The 23,508-nt window shown below is 38.5% G+C and overlaps 2 protein-coding genes across 2 annotated transcripts in view; both read left to right on the forward strand.

Annotated features, from left to right (window-relative positions):
• The window catches only part of LOC131370456 (NACHT, LRR and PYD domains-containing protein 3-like), an 89,572-nt gene extending 89,405 nt beyond the window's left edge, over positions 1-167 (forward strand). Inside the window, exon 18 of the mRNA XM_058417808.1 lies at positions 157-167. Within this exon, the coding sequence (XP_058273791.1) occupies positions 157-167 (11 nt within the window). The remainder of the gene's footprint in view (positions 1-156) is intronic.
• A 9,338-nt stretch (positions 168-9,505) lies between these two features.
• gpr37b (G protein-coupled receptor 37b) lies at positions 9,506-22,721 on the forward strand. The gene is made up of 2 exons (XM_058417041.1): positions 9,506-11,038; positions 21,417-22,721. Exons 1-2 carry the CDS (start codon positions 10,151-10,153, stop codon positions 22,215-22,217), a joined length of 1,689 nt encoding a protein of 562 aa, XP_058273024.1. The 5' UTR covers positions 9,506-10,150; the 3' UTR covers positions 22,218-22,721.
• Positions 22,722-23,508: the final 787 nt, after the last annotated feature.

Below are 23,508 nucleotides of genomic sequence, written 5' to 3' on the forward strand. Positions count from 1 at the left end.
GTGGATCTTTGTAAGACTGAAATGTTGAATGATTAATAGCGAATAGGATCTGTTTCTCTTGGATCAGAGATGATTACATTCCGTAGTAATTCATTATGAAGTACCACAGTCCAGTTTGTGGTTATTAATTCACATATTTTTCTTTTATGTGTGTAGTGAACATGTGAACATCTGTATATTTGTGATGAAGACTCCAGTGTTCCTGCATTTCCATGATGGAGAACAGAACATGTTTATAAACACATCACTCATTAAGCTATAATGCATTAAATAGAATAAGAGGTGTGAGAAGTGTGTTCATTGTGCACACTGAATCAGACCACACACAATTCTACACTCACTGTATAAGGACTTCTGATCCCTGGATAAAATTCCCCAGAATTCCATATTCTAATTCCATAAAAACAGAATTATTTGGAACAGCCACATGAACCCAAGCTTATCCTAGTCAGTGGAAGAAATAAATAAAATGAATCAGAACAGTTTCAAGACATTGGTGGAATTCTCTTGTGTTGGCATCTGAGGAGTTTATCTGAGGAGCTTATCTGAGGAGTTCATCTGAGGAGCTTATCTGAGGAGTTTATCTGAGGAGTTTAGGAGTTGAGGAGCTTATCTGAGGAGTTTATCTGAGGAGTTTATCTGAGGAGTTTATCTGAGGAGCTTATCTGAGGAGTTTATCTGAGGAGTTCATCTGAGGAGTTTATCTGAGGAGTTTATCTGAGGAGTTCATCTGAGGAGCTTATCTGAGGAGTTTATCTGAGGAGTTCATCTGAGGAGTTTATCTGAGGAGTTTATCTGAGGAGTTTATCTGAGGAGTTTATCTGAGGAGCTTATCTGAGGAGTTCATCTGAGGAGCTTATCTGAGGAGTTTATCTGAGGAGTTTATCTGAGGAGTTTATCTGAGGAGTTCATCTGAGGAAGCCCCTAAGAGACTCACTACAAGTCACATTTCAAATCACTTTGTCCTTTTATATTTAATGGACCAGTGCTGTTATACTACATACCTGCACTCTTAGAACACTGCTTGTCCAGTCAAATTAGTGGACCATGTCTACCTAAATATAGTTTTGATGGTTTATGTCATTTTTCTGAGTTTAGTATTTGTTGAATGTCGTAATATATTTTAATGTTGTTACATATGTATAGTATACACTCACTGTCCACTTTATTAGAAACACCTGTACACCTGCACATTCATGGAGTTATCTGATCCTGTGTGAATCATGTGGCAACAGCACAATGTCATGTAGATACAGGTCAAAAGCTTCAGTTAATGTTCATCAAATCAGAATGAAGAAAAAGTGTGATCTCTGTGACTGTAACTGTGGCATGATTGTTGGTGCCAGCTGGGCCGTTTCAAATATTTCAGAAATTGCTGATCTGATGAGTCTGATCTCTGAGTTACTCTGAGTTGCTTTAGCGTAACTCTAGTTACTCTAAAGCATGATCTGCCACAGTTCTTTTTCCTTTGTGTAATTCTAAGAGCAGACCCCTTTGTACTTGTATCTTACCAGGGTAATTGCAGGTTAATGCAATGTTTTCTGTAACAAATCCATTAAAAATATTTATAATATACAAAATATTTTATAAAATATAATGTACAGGATCTAGATAAACATGGTATTTTTTATATTTGTAAAATCTCTAATCTGTGGTTCTTTAAAGTAAACTGTGACTGTTACTGTGACCTTATTTGATAAGCTTACTGGAATGGGGACATTTTAATAGGTACACAAAATAAATGCTATGTTCTTACAAAGGATCAATCCAAATCTTTTCATTTTTAAGAAACATTAAATCTCTACCATAATATAACTGGAATAAGAGCAGTTTATGAAGAATGGAAAGTGACACATTCAGTATTAAGATATATTTTATGACAGATGTCTTTGGTAGCACATTATGACTGGTGTTGGGATCCTCTTTTAGAGAATTTGATTATAATCAATGTACATCACGGTTGCAAACACTTCTTGACCAATGCCACCCTCCCACACTGACCCTACACAGTCTCACCTCCTCTCACACTCACCTCCTCCTCTTTCACCTGCAACTATCATTAAACACAACCCCATTTGGGAGTTTGTTCTTCGAGTTCAGGTTTCAAATTTCAACTTTATTTGTCATGTATAGAGATGTCAGTGACACTTTGTACAATAAAATGCTTAGGTGAGGTTCAGGCAAACTACAGCACAATTGAAATATCCTAAAACAGCTACAATAAAAGACTTAAGAATAGTAATATGTGTATACAGTATAGAATATGTGTGCAAATCAATTTATATATTAACATAATTAGGTAGATACTCATTTTAAATGGAAATTGTGTACAATATACATACAAGTATGGTGCTATACTATCACGTATCAGTCTTGCAGTCCTAGTTAGCAGACTGTGTGCATGTAGGTGCAAATAGTACTGCTAATTGTGCAGTACCAGCAAGTAAGGTGCAAAATAGCACTGATTACTGTGTCGTCTCAGTATGTTAGCAACATGTTATGTATAGAGTCATATTGCAATTGTGGTCTGCATGAAGGCTGTATTACAGTACACTGAGGATTCTGATAGCCTGCAGGTAGAAACTGTTCTTCAGAGTGCTGGGTCTGGATTGGATATTCCGGTACTGACTGGTTGGTTGAACAGACAGTGTGCTGGGTGACTGGGGTCAACTGTGATTTTGCTAGCCTTCTTCAGACATCGTATACGTTAGATGTCCTCTAAGGCTGGAAGTTTATTTCTAATGATTAGTTCAGCTGCTCTCATGACACTCTGGAGGGCCTTTAAATCTAGTGCTGAACAGCTGCCATACCAGACAGTCACGGACCCGGTTAGCATGCTCTCAATATTGCACATGTAGAAGTTGGTGAGGATTTTTGTGGCAGAGCCTTCACAGGAAGTAGAGTCACTGATGAGCCACTTTGAGTACTGATGTGGTGTCCACGGATAAGGACAAGTATCAGAGAGGTGTACATCAAGGAACTTGATGCTCCTGACTCATTCTACAATGGCCTTCTTGATGTATAAGGGTGTGTGGATATCCTCCTGCACCCTCTAAAGTCCACAATATACAGTATCTCACAAAAGTGAGTACACCCCTCACATTTTTGTAAATATTTTATTATATCTTTTCACGTGACAACACTGAAGAAATGACACTCTACAATGTACAGTAGTGAGTGTCCAGCCTGTATAACAGTGTAAATTTGCTGTCCCCTCAAAATAACTCAACAGACAGCCATTAATGTCTAAACTGTTGGCAACAAAAGTGAGTACACACCCAAGTGGAAATGTCCAAATTGGGCCCAAAGTGTCAATATTTTGTGTGGCCACCATTATTTTCCAGCTCTGCCTTAACCCTCTTTGGCATGGAGTTCACCAGAGCTTCACAGGTTGCCACTGGAGTCCTCTTCCACTCCTCCATGATGACATCACAGAGCTGGTGGATGTTAGAGACCTTGCGCTCCCCCACCTTCCATTTGAGGATGCCCCACAGATGCTCAATAGGGTTTAGGTCTGGAGACATGCTTGGCCAATCCATCACCTTTACCCTCAGCTTCTTTAGCAAGGCAGTGGTCATCTTGGAGGTGTGTTAAGGGTCTTTTCATTTAGGCACTCAGTGAAACATTGACACCATTAACAATTTACAATTACAATTTTTATTTTTACAGTTTCATCACATGAATAACCATTAATGCTGAGACTTCTACTAAAGGCACAAAATCTTCCAAGGCTTTCATGTCTCAGCTCTCATGTCACCTGGCCATCATCTGGTGTTCTGAGTTTTTATAGGAGGAAGTTTCACACTTCCTGAGAAACTCTGTCGTTGAGATTGACCTTAAGTCATATGTTTGACAGGTGACTTTAGCCTCTGTCTTCTTGTGCACACCATATAGGGCAGTATCATGAGGAATACTCCAGATTTCTGCTGTGAATCCTTCGAGCCTGCGGCTGCAGAAATAAAAAATGCTGTGCCTTGCTTCAGATAATTAACAAATAAAAGCATTGTGCATGAGGCATTTCCCCCAAATCTACCAATGCTAAAATATGCAAATAAGTGTGATAAAAGATTCATCACTGTTTTGTTACGTACTCTTGACACACGCATCAATCTTAGTCCATTTTTCCTGTATCATACCTTGGTGGTTCTTGTCCATCTCCTGGCTGAGGTCTGCTGCTGGCACGGCACTCTACACACAAATGCTAAACCATATCAAAGTGTATTCACACTGTTAGCAGATCAAGCTTTGAGAATACAGTCTCAAATTCTATTAATTTATTGCATTAGGTTTTGGTTACTTTTGAGTTATTGAGCTCAGAAACACTTCACCTGCCTGGGGATCATTCTATTGGTGAATGTATGACAGCTAAGAGTGCTAATAAGTGACTGAGGGGAAAGACTAACAAATAACATTGTGTGAGCATAAATTAGAAGTCTTTTGAATCGTTTGGAAAGAATTACTTAATAATTATAAAACAGGCTCCTTTTTTAACAGAGCTGCTTCTTCCTCTGATTTAACTGAAGACACTAAAAATGGGTTCCTAATTAGTACCGTTTTGAACACTAACAAATGGCAAATTCCCAAATACATTAGCATCAATGATATTGCACATTTTGTACGTCAGGAATTAATCGATTTTAAATACATCAGCAACCAGCAGGTTTCAACAAAAATTATCATCAGAGGTCCATTTTCTTTTTTTGTAAATTCATTACGCAGACCATCTCAAGTTGTTATTCAGCTAATATTTAAAATATTACGTTCCTCAGATCCTGCTGCTGTACATTCATGCCATTTTTCTGCTTTTGAGCAATCATGAGCACAGAAGCTAGTGGAGTAAACACACCCCCTGATGGAGGACCTGAGTAAGTGACAGACATGACAGGTGCTTGAGGTGTTGCTCATGAAGAAAAAAAATGAAAGTAAAAGTTGCTGCACCATACCTTCTGGATTTTGGGGTCAGGTGTTTGTGGAGGTCTGGGCTCAAAAGTCAGGCTTTTCATCTAAAGGACCTCCAACCTCTGCAGCTGCAGGATATTGGACTGCATTCTTTCCATCACAGTCAGTATTTCTGAGCTGAGGAACAATAGCAACAGTGGATAAATTCACTATTGATGTGAATAATAAAAATATTTTAAATGTTTTCATATAGGTAATTTAGGTAATAAATATAGGTAATTTAGAATTAATAAACATTTTTCTTATATTTTCTTCTCTTTAGGACTCGGCTCCTAGTTTCTAAGTCCTTAAGTTGCATGTATTACTTTTCAACAGTCTCTTTGAGGCAATAAACCTCAATGGGCCAAATGTGCAGTAAGTGCGCTTGTCTAAGTAATTATTAACAATCATAAACAAAGCATATTGGGGTAAAACATACAATCTGCCTCTCAGTACACAGCTCAATTTCCTTTACTTCCAGCTGTTATAATTACAATACTTTTTTCTTTCATCATGATCATTTCATCACACACCTGCTCCTTCATGAGCTTCTTTTTATTGTTAAGGTTGCTGCAGGTCTCTTTCTCTGCCTGAAGCTCCTTACTGTGTTTGAGGCAGATTTCACTGAGTTCAGCCTCATGGCTCTTCTTCATCTCTCACAGCACCTCGGTCTGTTGCTGTAAAGTGAACATAAAGAAAGAGATGCACACATCAAACACTCCAAACGTTCTGATCCTAAGGATGCACTGAAAATGGATCCAAATTACATCATGATTGACAGTGGTGGTGTAGACATGAATTTTAAAAATATAACAAGACACTTTGGCAACATAGCAAGTGGGAAAATATAGAATCAGCACTTTGTGGTCATGCTCTCTGCTGATCCTGTTAAAAAAAATTTGTAGTAGAACTACCCGTCATGGCTGCCAACGTCACTCAGAGACTACTGGTGTCCTTCTACCGGTGCTCTATAGAGAGCATCCTAACCTACTGCATTGGCGTATGGTTCATCAGCTGCACAGTGGCTCAGAGGAAAGTGCTCCAGAGGGTCATAAACCTGGCTCAGAAGATTTCAGCTCTGAGATCAAACCCCTCACACCTGAGAGACCTGAATTTGTCTGAATAATAATATAGAACAGACAGGAAAGAAGCTGCTCTCTACTGAGGTTAGAAATGGCCTTTTTAGATAAAAGTTGAATAAAATAAAAGAATAATATTGTTAGTTTGTACATTTCTAGGCATGAGTGGGAAATTCTTTCATGTTATTTTAAAATTCATGTGAAGACACAAAGGACAGGAAAGTAACAATTGTAAAAGGATACCTAATGTCCTTGTGATGACCTGCTGCTTCTGTCTTCTCTCTTTTTCTGATAAACACCACACTTTCTTGTCACCTCTCATTAAGGCAAATTAATCATTAAAATGATCATCACTGCAACAAATAGGTCTTGTGTCATTCCTGTTCAATTCACCGCAGCTTGTTCTTAAAGTCTGCACTTAAAATAAATGTAGAATAAGAGCACAAAGAGACAGTAGTGTCAATAAATTAAACAAAAAAAAGCTGTGATTGGATAAGAGCAGTGAAGTGATTGGTAAATTGTTTGTGCACATGTTTTTCTTTTGGATTCACTGTGAAATGAACATCTCTGTATTTGTGATCAATAGAGTTCAATGGTGAGGAATAGAAAACAAATTTAAAAACACATCATTAATTTAGTTTTAATACATTAAACAGTCTCCAGGATGTATGAAGTGTGTGTTCATCATGCACAGTGAATCAGGTGGCATGCAATTCTACACTGAGGGTATAACAACCTCTGAACCTCTGATAAAATTTCCCAGACTTCCATCCCATAAAAAACCTGAGGGAGAATATGGACCAGCAGATGAAAAACCACATAAATCCGAGCTTATCCCAGTCAGTGGAAGAGAGAAATAAAATGCACAGGTACCATTTCAAGACATTGGTGGAATTCACACCTGATTGTACTGGCATCTGAGGAGTTTATGTGAGAAGATTATCCAAGGAAACCCCTAGGAGATTCACTACAAGTCACATTTAGTTTGTCCTTTTTTAATTAATTAAATTATAATTAATGGACCAGTGCTGTTATACTACAAACCTGCACTCTTGGAACACAGCTTGTCCAGTCAAATTAGTGGACCCTATCTACCTAAATATAGTTTTGATGGTTTCTGAGTTTAGTATTTGTTTAATGTTGTAATATGTTGTAATATCATTACATATGTATAGTATACACGCACTGTCCACTTTATTAGAAACACCTGTACACCTGCACATTCATGCAGGTATCTGATCAGCCAATCATGTGGCAACAGCACAGTGCATACAGTCATGCAGATACAGGTCAAGAGCTTCAGTTAATGTTCATCAAACACCAGAATGTAATCTTTGTGATATTATCTGTGGCATGGTGTTTGATGCCAGATATAGATGTTGGCTTGAATATTTCAGAAATTGCTGATCTGCTGATCTGTTGGGATTTTCACACACAACAGATGAGAACTAAACCCGAATGAATCAGATAATTCATTCAGCCAGTCAATTCTGTAATGAATAAATGATTTACAAAATATACAGTTGAATGTTAATGTTGACACGAGGTAAGTACAAAAAAATTCGAAGCCTTTACCATCCTTTTTAACTGGAGTATTTATATTGTAATTAACTGACAGGAGCACTGTGTGTGTGTGTGTGAGAGAGAGAGAGAGAGAGAGAGAGAGAGAGAGAGAGTTGCAGTTATAAAGGCCCCATTTTCTATTATTAGGATGTTCACTTATCTAATTTATATGTATGTCCACCTTTTGGTCTGTCCGTCTACACACCATGTGTCCTCTGAATCTTCCCACATCGTTTATGAATTAGAATACAGGTCTAATACTGTGACACTACTTTTCACAGCCAGGTGGTGCTGGTGAATAGCAGGAGCTCTAGCAATCCCTGTCACTTTCAAAATGGACAACAGATGGACTTCAGTGCATAAAAATCATGTTCTTTTGATAGAAGATATTTGTTATACACTGAAATATTTGAATAACTGTATTTAACACTGAAAATCACTGAAATACAAAATTATATATACAGCACAGTAGAGCTAAACACTATACTACAATCTTTATGGCCTTACAAGCTTAATTTGATTTGTGCATCAACATGCCCCATTCCATAATTCATTCATTCATTCATTCATTTATTCATTCATTTATTCATTCATTCATTCTTATGGAAAAATACATCAGGGTTGATTTCAGGGACCCTGCTATATGTCTGATATTCAGATTTCCCATTATAGGATCACTGACTGCTGAATTAGTGATAAGACTTCAACCATTTCACACTGACAGATTCTTGCCAGCTCCCTGTTTCCAGAAGATTGTAAAAGAAGTAAAAGGATGGGCACCTAAAGATTTTAAGTAGTTTTTGTTCATTTTTAGTTATACTGAGCTTGCCAACCAAAGGATGACAAGACTATGTCTTGTCTATCTAATCTAGCATATGCACACTTGTAATATTGCTAGAGGCACACTTCATAAACAGCCTCAGTCCACTCAAAAACAAAAGGCTCAAAAAAGCAATCTTATGAAGGAGCTAATCTATATCTCTATTCCAGACAGTGTTAGTAGGCCTAGAGTATTGTAAGAAATACCTCATTTATAAGCCTAATAGAATATTCAGAAAAGAATCACACACTAACTGATACTTACAGCTGTTATGGCCCACCTATGGCCCACAACTACAAAATTTATAGGAGGGCCATTAGCCTGTTTTACTGGTAATTTAAATGTAATTGATTGTTATTTTCTTTTCTTTCTTTCTTTTTTCGAGCTTTTACAGTATTGTAGAGCATTTTAGACAGACAATTTAGTTTAGTAAAAGATCATGATACATTACTAAAAATACTAATACAGACCTGTGGGTTACATTAATATTTGGACACACACACACACACACACATACACACAGACCCAAAGACAGAAAATGTGCTTTGCAAGTTGAGTGAAGGACAAAATAGTTGCCTTTGCAATCATGTTCTCTAAAATATGATGTGACCAATGTAAAGAAATTTACTCTTTTTTTTTTTTTAATTTTAACACATCTCTGCATATCTCTCACCTTCATCCTGGTATGTGTAGAAAATTATCTTGTTAAACTTTTGACAACGCCAATGTACACAAAGCGAGCCTCTTGAATACCGTCCATAAAGTTTACCAGATTGGAGTGGAAGAACTCGAGTGGACTTCACAGAGCCCTGACCTCATCCATATTCAACAAACACACATGGATGTGATGGTGAGGTGTGGTGTAGTTATATTATAGTGCAGGTATATTACAGTATGTATTATTTTCTATAGTCCAGATGTGGTGTAGTGTAGTTACAGGTAGTAGTAACATTGCAGTTGTTTTGAGATTTTGGATAGATCCGATATAATGACGGTAATAACGGATCAGTATGGGACCGTATGATAACTGTTAACTTTATAACGCTGAAGAACATAATGACACGGAGTGGGCGTGGTTGCCTGGCAGCGGCGGTGACGCGGGGGCGTGGTCTGCTGCTGGTGGCTGTGCTATGGCGGTTCGGGGTTAGTTAACCGCGGAAGTGTGGAGCTCAGATTTTATCGGCGGGGTTCATCTTTGTGTTTATACAGTCGGACTGATCAGAGAGCACTACACCCTCTCGCGGGTGTCCTAGTGTCCATTTTGTTTTGTTTTGTTTTGTTTTTTTTTGTGCAGAAAGAAACGGAGTCGCTGTGAACTCACTGATTTTTCCCCATTCTACAAGGATTCAGGTGGGCGCGCCCGAGACACAGGAGGGATGCAAACATAGACTACTTGTCGCTTTCCTCTGGCGTGGACCTTCATTGTGTGAGCACCTTCCGATTACAGGAAAAAATATGTGTATGGAGAAGGAATTTTATTCTGAACAAGGTGCTCAGGTGCATGGACTGATCTATTTTATCGTCCATGCTGCATAGTGCATCTGTTTAGATGAAGGCGAAGCCCGTGCGTGGAAATTTTGACAGGTTGTTGATTGGTGAATAAAATCAGCTTATTTAATAATAATAATAATAATAATAGTAATAATAATAATAATAAACAATGTTGAGCGGACCGATCGCTTTTCCAGTGCAGCTGCACGATGTGATGTGTTGATTTAAATATCATCAGCACCAGAAAGTGACACTGACGATGCAGGTTTGCTTTATAAAAAATATTTTTTTCCTTGCGACCCTTGTGGCTCTGGCGGACGGGGACGATGTCCACACCAAGGCATCCAGCGCCATGCGGTATGCGAGGAGACAAGCCACAGGTCCACCTCAGTGGACGCCCTCCCAGGATGCCAGGATGCCGTTATTACTGAACAGCGGTAATGATACACATTTCAGTCGAAGATGCAAATTTAAAAAGTCGGGATGTTACTTTCTGTCACACAGGATGGACAGGACCACCCATGGAGAAAAGGCGGTCCACAATCACTACAAGATATGGAAAAAGTTCAATGAACATGAGAGAAACCACAGGCACAGAAGAGGTGCAAAGGAACGGCACAAGAAACTGACATGGGAAGTAAAGAAGAGAGGAACTGGAAGTACGAAGATGTCTGCGAATGCTCTCACTTCACCTTTAACATGGTGGGAACCGATGCCCAAGCCCTTGGCCCTCGCCGCCACAGATTTCCCTTTTGACATAACCAAACATGTGGAGTTTTACACCAGGCGCATGGCCCCAGATAACCCATGGGATGCAACACCTATGACCCCACCATACCCTGAAGACGAGGAAAATGAGTATTTCCCTAACCCATTCTATCCGGTTACGAGCGAAACGTACACAGCCTACGCCATCACATGTTTCTCTGTACTCATTTTTGTGATAGGGATCATTGGAAATGTTGCAGTCATGTGCATTGTGTGCCATAACTATTACATGAGGAGCATCTCCAACGCCCTTTTAGCTAACCTGGCTGTCTGGGATCTGGCCGTGTTGTTGCTCTGCATGCCCCTTGTGGTGTTCCACGAGCTGACTAAAACCTATCTACTGGGCCACTTCACCTGTAAAGTTATCCCCTACATTGAGGTAATTAAGCTGGTCAAACTATAGTTCTATTATCTTTTATATTTATGTCGTTGTTGCACAATTTACATATTTTCTTGATCATGATTCTGATCCTTATTAATTTGTTAATTAGCCTGTATCATGTTAATATGCATACATGAGAACAAGAAAATCATTAAAATGTGCAGTGCAAAATGAGTGCATCCAGGACTGAGGTGGAAAAACACAAAAGGTTCATTATGTGTGTATATAATATTTTTGTGTCAACCCTTCGTTCACTGTAAATATATTCTCTTTAACAGTATTGTTTTTTCTAAGCGTGAATGTGTTTATTAGATAGTATAACAGTTAAAGCACTACAGTTGCAGACTGATTCACAGGAAAACGAGCATCCAGGTCTAGAATCTGCACATCTTCTCATGCAGACCTACACACAGACACTACAAAATCTGGGTTGCATGGATCTGTTATGCCCTTGGCATACAACCAGTAAAGTCTAGTTTCAGCAAAGGGTCAGTGTACCCTAATTAACTTTCCTCATTTTAAAACATAAACATCTGTGGCCGTTGTATCTTGCAGACTGGAGCAGCTTATCTTCTATTTGTACAACATTTTGCTCCTTCCATCTTGCCCTTATCTTTTACTGTGTTATCATGTGAAACACTGTTTACTGTGCTACCACCACCATGCTTCAGGCCAGGGATGGTGTTTTCTGGTTGAAGAGAAGTGGTAGCATCATAGAGCTGAACACTGAGCTTTATCATAGCTTAAAAATTTTATTAGTAATTAACTAATTGATTTTTTTCCTCCACCACTTCGGGGTCATGCAGTATTTTGTGTGATACATGACATATGATTGCAGTTTTATTTCCAAATTTGTAACATTACAAAATGTAACAGGACAGTGTAGGTGAATATTTATGCAAGGCAGAGCAAAAATAAAAAGTTTCTGTAAATGTTATATGTAATTGAGGACTACGAAGAATTAAGAGATTATTATGAAGCTTAATACGACATGGCTCATTTTTCAGTTTTTAGTAATGTTTTGTCTACATTTTTTTGTGTAAGCCAAACTGAACAAAACATTTTCACCAAATTTCCAAAAATTCTGACCCAAAAAAGTGTACAAAACATACAATACAATTTTCACAAATACCAAATTTCTTGTGTAAATGCTCATTTGAACAATTTATGAATAAATCTGTTCATATCCCTCTTAATACAATCTGCATTGGATAGTGTGTGTAAGTGTGTTGCTTTGTGTAGGCATGTCTGTCTGTTTGGATTTGATAGTGTGTGTTAGAACCTGAGAGTCTGAGATGTGTGTATATGTTTGCCTTCAGCTTTGAGTTGATGGTTGAAATAAATAGTATGTTCTGTCAGTGGATGCCTAATTCAATGCCATCTAACAAAGTATAATGAGAACCAGCACATGGTCATTTATCTGAGACCAGAAGTGTGTTTAGAGGGCTGACCTGTCTGTAGCCTAAATGTTGGACTAAGCACTAAAGCAAAAAAAAAAATTCAATCCATACAGTTGACACTTAGTTTTGTTTTTTAGATAAAAAACATCTGCCACATGAATAAATGTAAATTCCTTACCATCATATTAGAAGACATTTCACAATGTACTGTGTATCTTCATAGACCACTGGCAAAATTGGCTGCAAAATTATGTTGCATTTTAAAAATCTGTGAAACATTTTAATATCTTCAAAATCAGTCACTGTAAGATGTGTATGTACTGTATCTACATGTGTGAACAATATATAGTGCCTCCAGCAAGTATTCACCACAGTTACTGTTTTTCTTCAAACTCATATTTATGTACATCAGAATGGCATTTTTTGCTCATTTCGAAGTAATTCTCTATGTAATATTAAATCAATATTAAATAAATTATTTAGACGTCCTTGGAATTATATAAATATATATATTTTTCATAGTCTTTACTTTTCAAAAGCTAATACTAAACATGTTTAAACATCAGAGTATACCTGTGTTCATTTTCCTGCCCAATTATTTGCATGCACAGTAAATATCTCTGTATTTAGGAGCTCCCTCAGCTAAAATGGCGGATCAGATCCTGCCATCATAACCAGTAAGAAATTGACCCATGGAGATTTGAGCTGACGTTTAAGACGAAAAAAGGCTTTGAGCTTTCATTGGAATACTGTGATATATGGTGCAACTCAGGCCCTTCCAAGACCAAGGTCAGAATGAATGCTCGGGCAGGAAGGGCAATTGTCAAGAGAAGTGTTCAGGCATCCAGCTACAACACTGAAGTAGTTACAGAGCTGAAATTGGAGAAGCTGGGCAGACTTCAATAATATCATCAGCTCCTTCACAGATCTGGCCTTTATGGGGGAGAGTCCAGGTGAAAGCCTCCTCAGAGAAAGACCATGTTACAGCTTTTTGAAAAATATCTTGTAGTCTAATCAGACTGACGTTGAGCCATTTGATCGAAAGCCAAAGCATTATGTTTGGCACAACCCAAATACAGCCCAATATCCAGGTAACACCATTCCTGTGATCGAGCACACGTTGCTTTCAGCAGGAAGAGCTGGAAAACTGCTTGCCATTACAAGCAACATGGTTGAAGCCAAAGTTGAGCAGATTGCTAAAGAGAATCCAGTCCAAACTGCCAGTCATCTGCATTTAGAGAGAATTCTCTATTCCAACAGAACAGTGAGCCCAAGAATAAAGGCAAAAACTACAAATGAATGACTTAGGGAGGAAAAAGATTTATGTTTTGGAATGGGCTAATCCAATGGAAAATCTGTGTAGCATGACCTGAAAATTGCTGACCACCAACCTCAAAAAATCTACATTGCAAAATGGAAGAAAATGCCAAAATCAGAATGTGCAAAGATCATGGAGATCCATCCGAGACAGCTCTTTAATTGCTGCAAAAGGACAATTCCCACTGAGATGGTGAATACTTACACAGTTTTTAGACTTTTTTTTTTTACTTTCAATTAATTCTGAGGACATCCAAATACTTTATTCCCAACCTGAACATAAAACCCGATTCTGATGTACTTGTTGCAGTAGAGCAAAACAGGGAATATTCATCGGGAAGTTAATATATCCAGAGTGTGTGTGTGTGTGTGTGAACAAAATTTTAAAATTGTACAGTATAAACGTTAACAGTACAAAACATAAACATAAAACAGCTACTTCCACTGTTATTAATCATTATCACATTACTGACAACATTTCTGAAAAATGTGCTGTGATGTAATTGATCAAGATATCAGTATATCATATTGCCTGGCTCTACACTCATGTCAGCACAAAAAAAAATTTCCCTCGTGAAGACAGCTTAAGCTGTAGTAAGCAATTTTTCTCCTGCACAAATACATTTTATGCCAGTGAAAATTAAGTTTGTTTAAACTGAGAATTCTACAAGAACTATGTGGAACTATGTGCATAAGCATTCATTATGAGAAATTTCCCACTAAGACACATGAGTTAAGGTGCTTTGTCAGTAAACTCTTCAGCCTAGTGCCTTGTTTAATTCAGCCAGTGAAAGCTTGCAGAAGTGATGCTGAAACTGCTAATGGACATAAATATCCTTAAAATATTTGAACATTCACAATTCCTTTAATATTTTAGCTGTCTAATATAGGAGTTAAAATGAACTACTGAATTGAATTGTAGCCTTTAACTTTCAGCATTGCGTTAAAGTCTTCATATCCAAATTGGGTGAATGATGTAGGACTTATAGCACTGTACAATCTCCTTATTAGGGACCAAAAATAATTGGACAAACTAGAGTAATCATTAAATTGGAAATCCTTTGCAATAAATGCTGCCTGAAGTCTGGAGCCCATAGTCATCCCCAGACTCTTGGTTTCTTCCCCAGTGATGCTCTGCAAGGCCATTACTGAAAACGCCTTTAATTATTGGCCACTGGAGAACATTGTTGCCAACTTATAGACTTTAGTGGCTTTAATTTAAAAAATAATCTAGTGACAAATCTAGCCACTTTTAGAGCAAACGTTAATAATCACATTATTGATAACCATTGCGCTCAACAACCAATCACTGATCACGACTGTTTCAAATGACCAATCACTGATCACCACTGTTTCTCAGCAATATATTTGAGTAGCTGTTTCCCTCCTGACTATGCACTTTTCAGGTGTACTCACTGTCACTGATTTTGATAGAAAGTATTTGTATTATAAATGTGCAAAAGCTTAGTTTGTGGTGCCATTTGCAAAGGTGACTTTTTTGTATTAGAATTAAATTATTAAAGAACAAATTATACTTTTAATAATAATAATTTATACAATATTTTCTATTCTGATGAACCTATTCTATCTAACCATCCTTCTGCCCTGAATTGTAATTTGATATCCCAGTGATCACGATGAATAATTTAATATGAGACTGACATCATCTAGTGAGTTCCCGAGACTTTTTGAGTATGAGTTACATTTCTCTGAAAAGTGATGGTGACACTGAGAACATTCTGCTTCTTTGCTTTAAAAAGTCTTGGCTTTCAAAGTGTGCCATCCAATTCTAAACGTCATTGTCCATCTGCCACATTAAGCCCTATCTAATGAGTTTTTGCACAATATTTTTGCACAATACTTTTTTTTTATTTTTTACATCATTTCACTTTATCTATTTTATTTCACTTACATTCCAGTACACGTTCTTTTATTTCTTTTCTGCGCTAAGTGTCCTGTGTTCTTTTGTGTTGTCTTTATTGTATTTATTGTCTTTTTTGCACTGTCTTGTCTATGCTCTGTTTGCACCTAGCTGCACACTGTGCACTTTACGTGGCTAAGACAAACTCCTGTCCTAGCTCTGTGGTGGTGTTTGTTGTTTTGTGTTGAACTTGTTGTTGTATGTTTATGTAGCACCAGGTCCTGGAGAAACGTTGTTTCATTTCACTATATGTGGTTGAAATGACAATAAAAGCTTCTTGAATCTTGAAGCATCTGGCTGAAATTAAGCACATAATATAGCTGTATAAAATTCAGCCCTTTTTTGTCTGCAGTCACATAATCAATAGATGCAAGGGAACCAGCTTCATTGGCAGTAATACACACCCACGTTATAAGATGAGGTAGTAGGCGTCATTGTGAGCAGTTCCTTCACTTCTCCATGCTCTTCTCTTCCCATCACTCTGCAATTTGTTCTTTGTCTCATCTGTCAGGCTTTGTTAGAGGTTGTTGGTAAACTCTGATCTGGTCCTCCTATTTTGAGGCTTGGTACTGATTTACATCATACGGTAAACCCTCTGCATGTATTCTGTTGAAGCTTTCTCTTGAATGTTGACTTTGACACAGATACACCTATCTCCTGGAGGGTGTATTTGTCTGGCCAACTGCTGTGAAGGTGGTTTTCTTCACTGGGGAAATAATTACTTTGTCAATGTCGATATAATTATGAACCTGACAGTATGTGGAATACACGTGTTGTATGTACCACTGCACACGTGCAGACATGTCACAGTGCTGAAACACTGTTAAACACAGATGCGTCTGTTATGGGCTGATCTTTAGTGTGATTTAGTAATCTATCACCCAGTGTAGAGACCTACAAATGTTTTTTTGTTTTTGTTGTTTTTTTTTAAAGTTGATTTTACCCAAAAACAAAAGATCTGTCTCACAGATTTGCCTACACTTTTCTTCCTGTTATTTATTTCTGTTGTTTGGAAAATAGATACGTGAGGTTGGGTTGAATTATCAATTTTTTACAAAAAAAATTGCATACAGTTTGTCGCGAATATTTGTACTGTATGTATAAATTGTACATTTGTTTCAGCATAATCCAGTATTTAATACAAGAGACAGTCTTATTCTCTACAACAGTACAGAAGTCATTTTCATTCACTTTCAGCAAATTGTTATCAATTATTAGTGTTCATCAATGAAGTAAACAATAATGTGCTTAAAAATTAGCCTTAGTTTGTGGCCCTGGAGGAACTGACAGAAATGCTGATGTGAGCCAGGCAGGTTCTGAGGTTGACACCCTTGTTTTAGAGGTTGCACACATCAAGCCCAGGCATGTTGACATTCCAGATACGAAGCAAGGATGTTCACTTCACTCCTACTAGCTGACCAAAGCACTTTTATGTCTGTACTTGCAAGATTCAGTTGGTAATGAAATGTTGATTTCACATAATCCTGCTATTTTTATTATAGCTCAAGAAATGTATATATCCTAACACACACACACCATTTTTTTCTAAGTAGTGTTATCTATACTCGAATAGTTGAACAGGCAGAAATATCCATTTTGTCCCCAAGTCACTGATTCAATCCATCCATAACTTTATCCTTTTGGCCATCATAATGTCTGAATTCCTTTAGGTGACATTAGAGTTTAATTGACTGTATATAAATGTAAACATGTTGAGAGTGGTATCTAATGATTGCAGTTTGTCACATTTGTAGAATGTTTGTAGTTTAAGATTTACTCCCATTGGTCTATGCATCATACTCAGTATTGGCTTCCTACATTGGAGCCACTAATTCAGGAGAATTTATGTGTTTGACTGTTTCACATAAAACACTGTACCCATTAAGGCTTTTGTCTATAGCCCACTCCCCATACTGTCCTGCACTCCCGCAATGTAATCCCATTCATCAGTAGAGAAGAGTTATTGCCACACACCTACACCAAACTGCCCCCTCCATTCCCACAAGAACCCCGTATGAAAGCCACTAAAGGCAGATTAATAACTGCTGCTGTCATTGGGCTAAAAGCTCTTAATCAGGAGTTTAATGGACCATAATGGAAGCCAGTAGCACTGAGTGGTATATCATCTGCTGCTGGGAAACCTGAATGGCCCAGTGTACCATGCACAGTTGGCACAGTGTCATTGATTGCGACTGAGAAGGAGCAAACTAAGGTTGTTTTCCCACTTGTGTCTGAATGAGTGATTGATGGTTTTGGTTTGCATATTAACAGTTCAGATTTGGTTTTATATTGCACAAAAGTAAAGGAAAAAATAACTTTGTCTGGGGGGGGTGTCAGAGAAAAGAGAAAATTATAAAAACACCAAATGCACATAGAAATCACAAAAATCACCTCGGCACAGGCACTGTTCACACTTGGTATTAACGTGTCCTGGGTGAACCCATTGCATGTGTACAAGTCCAGGGGTCTCAGTTCATCCCAAGAAACCACCGGATTGACTGCATCATTGTCCTAACTAGAAATATGTAATGATCACAAAACTGTTTGGAAGTCATTCTAACCACTGGAGTTCTCCATGGCTAGGCTAATTAATAATACCAATGCTATAACAGCAGAGACTAACGTTTTACTCGTTTCGTGTCATGTCCAGTTTATTTCTATGTTTGTTATCAGACAAATGATTGAAACTTTTGATGCAGTCCTTACAGGCATGATTCATGGTGCATTTCTTTCCGAAAAACAAATGCACTGGAAGGCTGGCAATAAACGTGTCTGATATCCTTCTTGCAGTGCAAATGTATAAAATCACAGTCACGTGTGGTCACTGGAGACGCATTGAAAATGGCAGGTGCAAACGGCTGTGTGATTCTCCTGTCCTCTTGTGATGGGATCACTCGAGACAGATGTTAATACCACGTTTGAACAGGGTCACAGGGCAGTTTTAAGCAGCTCACATATAAAAAGAAATAATGCAAAGCAGATATGGTTCACTTGCTGCAGTTAAATGAACTACATCATATGGCAGAAAAGTGGGGCCCAGGGACTGATTCATGCAGTTAATAGACCGCCATACATAAATACTTAATATTGTAAATGCAGTAGTAGTGTTGCTCAGTCAAACAGCAGCTGGCCTCTTTTCACTGATAAAGATTGCACTTATTGAATGAGTGCTAATGGATCACCAGTCAAAAAAGATTAATTAATACCTTGCCATTACTGGATCATAATGGATGTTATGATTCATAATGGCTTCTGGACATTTTATGCTTTTGGTCACGATGCAGAAAAAAACAGCATGCAGATTTTCTAAAAGATTTTCTCAGTGTTAATGTTAATGTGTCTGTTAGTCCTGCCCGCCCCCCAAAACACACACACACACACACACACATGAAATACCGGCTAGGGTGGTATGTAGCAAGGCTTTTTATGCGTCATAGTTGGAATAGATCCATCTTATGAGCTGGAATTGAGTGTTTACTTCTGGTAAAATATGGTATATATAGGTGAAATTACGCAGTACATGTGTTCCTTTTAACACTTGTGTAAAGCAGGGTGTGACAAGAACACGGTTTTTTTTGATGTTTCACAAACCTGTCAACACATGAATACCACATGGGAATTGTTCCCAGCTGTTGAACTAGGTTCACCTGTCTGTCAAACATAATTTAGCCTGAAGATAAGGCTGGTGCCTCAGCAGAGAACACATTTTTAACATTTACAATGCTGCATAAGGTTTTGTAATCGTTCTTTTGAAAATGCCAGCATGCTCAAATGCAAATGCTGAATCCTGGCCTTTGTTGAAGGACGGCGTTTCAACCTTTCATTCATCATATGTACACAGGAATTTTAGGCAACATATGTGTCATGCTGTAACAACATGTATGTATCAGAACTGCATGCAGCATGTAAAAGGAAATTGGCCATATTGCACATATACAGTGGATATAAAAATGTCTACATGCCCTTGTTAAAATAGCATGTTTTTGTGATGTAAAAATTGAAACCAAGGTAACTCGTGTCACACGTTTTTTAACCTTTTTAATCCTTTCTACGCTATATTGCCAAAAAGCATGTGGTCACCTGACCTTTTTGTACTGTTTAAACATCACATTCCAGATTGAGTCCCTACTTCACTGTTACAATAACCTCCACTCTTCTGGGAAGGCTTCCTGCTAGATTTTGGAGTATTAATGAGGTCAGACACTGATGTTGTAAAAGTGAGGAGGTCTGGGGTTCAGTCGGTGTTCCAGTTCATCCTAAAAGTGTTCACTGGGGTTGAGTCAGAGTCAGGGCTCTGTGCTGGACACTCCGGTTCTTCCTCTCCAACTTTAACACATCATGTCTGATTTGTGCACAGGGACATTGTCATGCTGGAACAGGGTTTGGGTCTCTTTGAGCTTCCTATACAATTGTGTACTTCCTACTTTGTAGTTATAGTTTGGGCAAGAAGCACATATGAGTGTGATGGTCAGGGGTGCACATATCTTTGGCTATATAGCGTAACAAGCAAAGAAATTAAGACTAAAAAAAGTAAAAAAAAAAAAAAAAATAGTTATCTTTTAGGTAAACGCTTACTGTGTTGCATAAATGTACATACCCCTTAACTAATACTTTGTTAATGCATCTTTTGGTAGAAATACAGCACTCAGTGTTTGGGGTAAATTATCACATCCTGATGTAGTCATTTTAATCCACTCCTTGCAAAAATGCTCCAGATGTCAATGTTAATGGGATCTCTCCAATGAGAAGCTTTTCCATAGGTTCTTTTTTATAGGAATTTCTGACTGGAATATTACTTATTGATCATCTCCTGAACCCGTTCCTTTCTTGACTTGGATTTATGCTTTGTGCCATTATCATGCTAGAAGGTGATTTTCATCATTCTCATTCCGTATTTTTTTTTTCATCTTTGGTTATCTGCCTCGGCATCTTTACTAGAGCTCCAGTCTCATAACCTCAGAGCATGATGCTGCCAGCACCATGCTTCACTGTGGTTATGGTGTTCTTTGGGTGATGAGTTTTCTTGTTTTTGCACCAAACATATCTTTTAGATTAAAGTCCGAAAAGACCAGAACACATTTTGATGCATTGTTTGGGGTTGATTTTAGGTGGCCTTGAGAGATTGTTGTCACATGCAAAGAATAATCAGTACTTTCCTGCAGATTTTTCTGCAACTGCTTTAATGTTGATGTAGGTCTCCCTGATCATTTTCTTCTTGTCCTCTTGTCAGTTTTGGAGGGACGTCCTGTTGCTGTGGTGCATTTTTCCTCATTAGTTGATTCAAGGTGTTCGATGCTACTTGTTTTTTAGAATTTTTTTGTACCCTTCTGCTGATTGAGATCAAGGTCCTGTACATGATTTGTAAGCTCTTCTGCAATTGATGGCTTCAGCAGTTAGAAGGAAAAAAACATCTGAGATTAATCTGGGGTTAATCAGAATCACTTAACTGATAACAGGTTTATGTGAAATACTTTTGTACATGAGTCCCGCTCATACCATGCCTCATTCTAAAAGGCTGTGTGCATATATGCAACAAGGATATTGCTATTTTTTCTAAAACATTTTTGTTGACTTTTCATCTTTTATATTTTTACTTTACAAAAACCTTTAATTTCCATGGGGTTGTGTAAAATTTTCAGATTCATGCATATACTCATGCTGAAAATAAATATAGACTTGATCAGTTAATTGGTAATGTCTTAAAGACTTAATGTGTGTTGTTGTATGTGTTTTTCAGATTGCCTCACTGGGCGTGACCACCTTCACCATTTGTGCCCTGTGCATTGATCGATTCCGTGCCGCCACCAACGTACAGATGTACTATGAAACAATTGAGACATGTGCATCTGCTGCTGCTAAGCTTGCTGTGATCTGGGTTGGCGCGTTACTCTTGGCACTCCCCGAACTTCTGATCCGGCAGCTGGTGAAGGAATCCGACACAGAGGACGTGGAGCGGTGTCTGGAACGCATCTCCACTTCAATGCCTGAGACTCTTTACACTCTGGGCCTGGCGTATGAGAGTGCTAGGCTCTGGTGGTGCTTCGGGTGCTATTTCTGCCTGCCTGCTCTGTTTACCATCGGCAGCTCGTTAGCCACAGCACGCCGCATGCGCCAGGCCGAGCGTGGATGCCCACGCGCCAACAAAAAGCAGATGCGCCTGGAGAGCCGCATGAACTGCGTTGTCGTGGCACTGGCGGTGGTGTATGCTGCCTGTGCAGTGCCCGACAACGTCGCAAACATGGTGGCGGCCTACATAGGGCACCTGGAAATTGTGGGTGTACTGCGCACACTCGGTCAGCTCTTACTCTTCTTGCGCACTGCGATCACACCCGTCTTGCTGCTTTGCCTGTGCCCACCGTTTGGTCATGCTTTCCTAGAGTGCTGTTGCTGTTGCACAAATATGTGTGGTGCGGCGGCGTCCTCAGCGGTGGGCAGTGACGATAACGAGCATGAATGTACCACCGAGCTGGAGCTGTCTCCATTTAGCACCATCCGTAGGGAGATGTCCAACTACACTGCGACAGGGTCCCACTCCTGAGCCACCGGTGCCATGTATGTGTCAGTGCCAACAATTCTACTACACAGTGTAGTGTGGAAGCACATACTTTCTCACTTCTGTAAATACTGTCTTATGAAGTAATGTACAAAACTTAATTACTTTTTTGTATTATTATTATTATTTGTATTAGTATATGTTTTTAAAACCTAGCGACTCTTTGCCTATTTTTTGCACTGCCAACCGCTTAAGCTTTCTTTCTATGTCTCTGCATCTTATTGCTAGTAACATTCCTATGATATCTGTATATGGCAATATGTTCCATGCCTTGATCTTTCTTTTAATGAAGGTGATTGTGTAACTCTGTCTTGAATTGCGTGAAGCAGTACACTTGAACACCTGAAGAAAATCCCTGTGTGTGTGTGTGTGTGATAGCAGAAAAGAAAAGTAGATATCGACACTATGCTCAGTGTGCTTAATGGTTTCTAAGTCCATTTTTATATAACCAAAAATTCTCTTTAATAAACTCAAGTGTTTGCTGGGAAATTGTTTATCGTTCAGAATTCTTTGCAGGAAAATGGTATATTAAAATGCAAATATGGCCTCATTTTTTATTCAGTACATAGCTTGTCAGCAAAATATATATTACAAGTGGTCTGTCTAGTGCTGCTTGAAATGCTACATCCTCCACCCCCAAAAAACATGCTATTGAATGACAAAAGATAAAAAAAAAAAACTTACAAAGATAATAACGATGCTTTTTTGCCTTTACAAAACACAGATCCTACAGATCTGTCACTGCTGCACATATGTTTATCTGTATAATAGTATTAGCTGTCAGACTGAATAGATCCAGGGAGAGTCTGTTTTATCTCAGAGCATGGACAAGCTTACTTCCTCTACTCAGAAAAGCTGCTTCTTTTTGTTCCCCCATGCGTCTTGTGTATTACTCGTCATCTGAACAAGACCTTTGAAGCTTGAGACAGAGGCTCGGTTATGGCATGATCTTCACTTAAAAATGGCCTTGAGAAATATCTTTGTTTTTGTTGGATGTCGATTGCTTGACTTGTACTTGTTGGATTCCTGATTGGAATCTAAAACACCTACTGTCACATGAATACCCACGATTCACTCTCTCTCTCTCTCTCTCTCTCTCTCTCTCTTTCTTTACCCTCTCTTTATTGTCAATTTGATTTGCCTTTTCCCCCCAATTGGGCTATTGTAGCTGTGATGTGTGCTTGTTCCGGCTCTGGCTAGTGATTACGGCTCCGGTTTTCCATTTGACCTTAATCCAATTACGGTGCCAAATTCAAGCAATTCAACCATCAACCCA

The sequence above is a fragment of the Hemibagrus wyckioides genome, linkage group LG19 (assembly GCF_019097595.1).
Source record: "Hemibagrus wyckioides isolate EC202008001 linkage group LG19, SWU_Hwy_1.0, whole genome shotgun sequence".
In the NCBI taxonomy this organism is placed as follows: domain Eukaryota; kingdom Metazoa; phylum Chordata; class Actinopteri; order Siluriformes; family Bagridae; genus Hemibagrus; species Hemibagrus wyckioides.

What these genes read in the sequence shown, in the direction of transcription:
- gpr37b (XM_058417041.1), top strand. Translation starts at nt 10,151, where the DNA reads ATGCAGGTTTGCTTTATAAAAAATATTTTTTTCCTTGCGACCCTTGTG. An exon ending in AAGTTATCCCCTACATTGAG is followed by an intron (nt 11,039 to 21,416) that starts GTAATTAAGCTG and finishes TGTGTTTTTCAG; the next exon opens with ATTGCCTCACTGGGCGTGAC.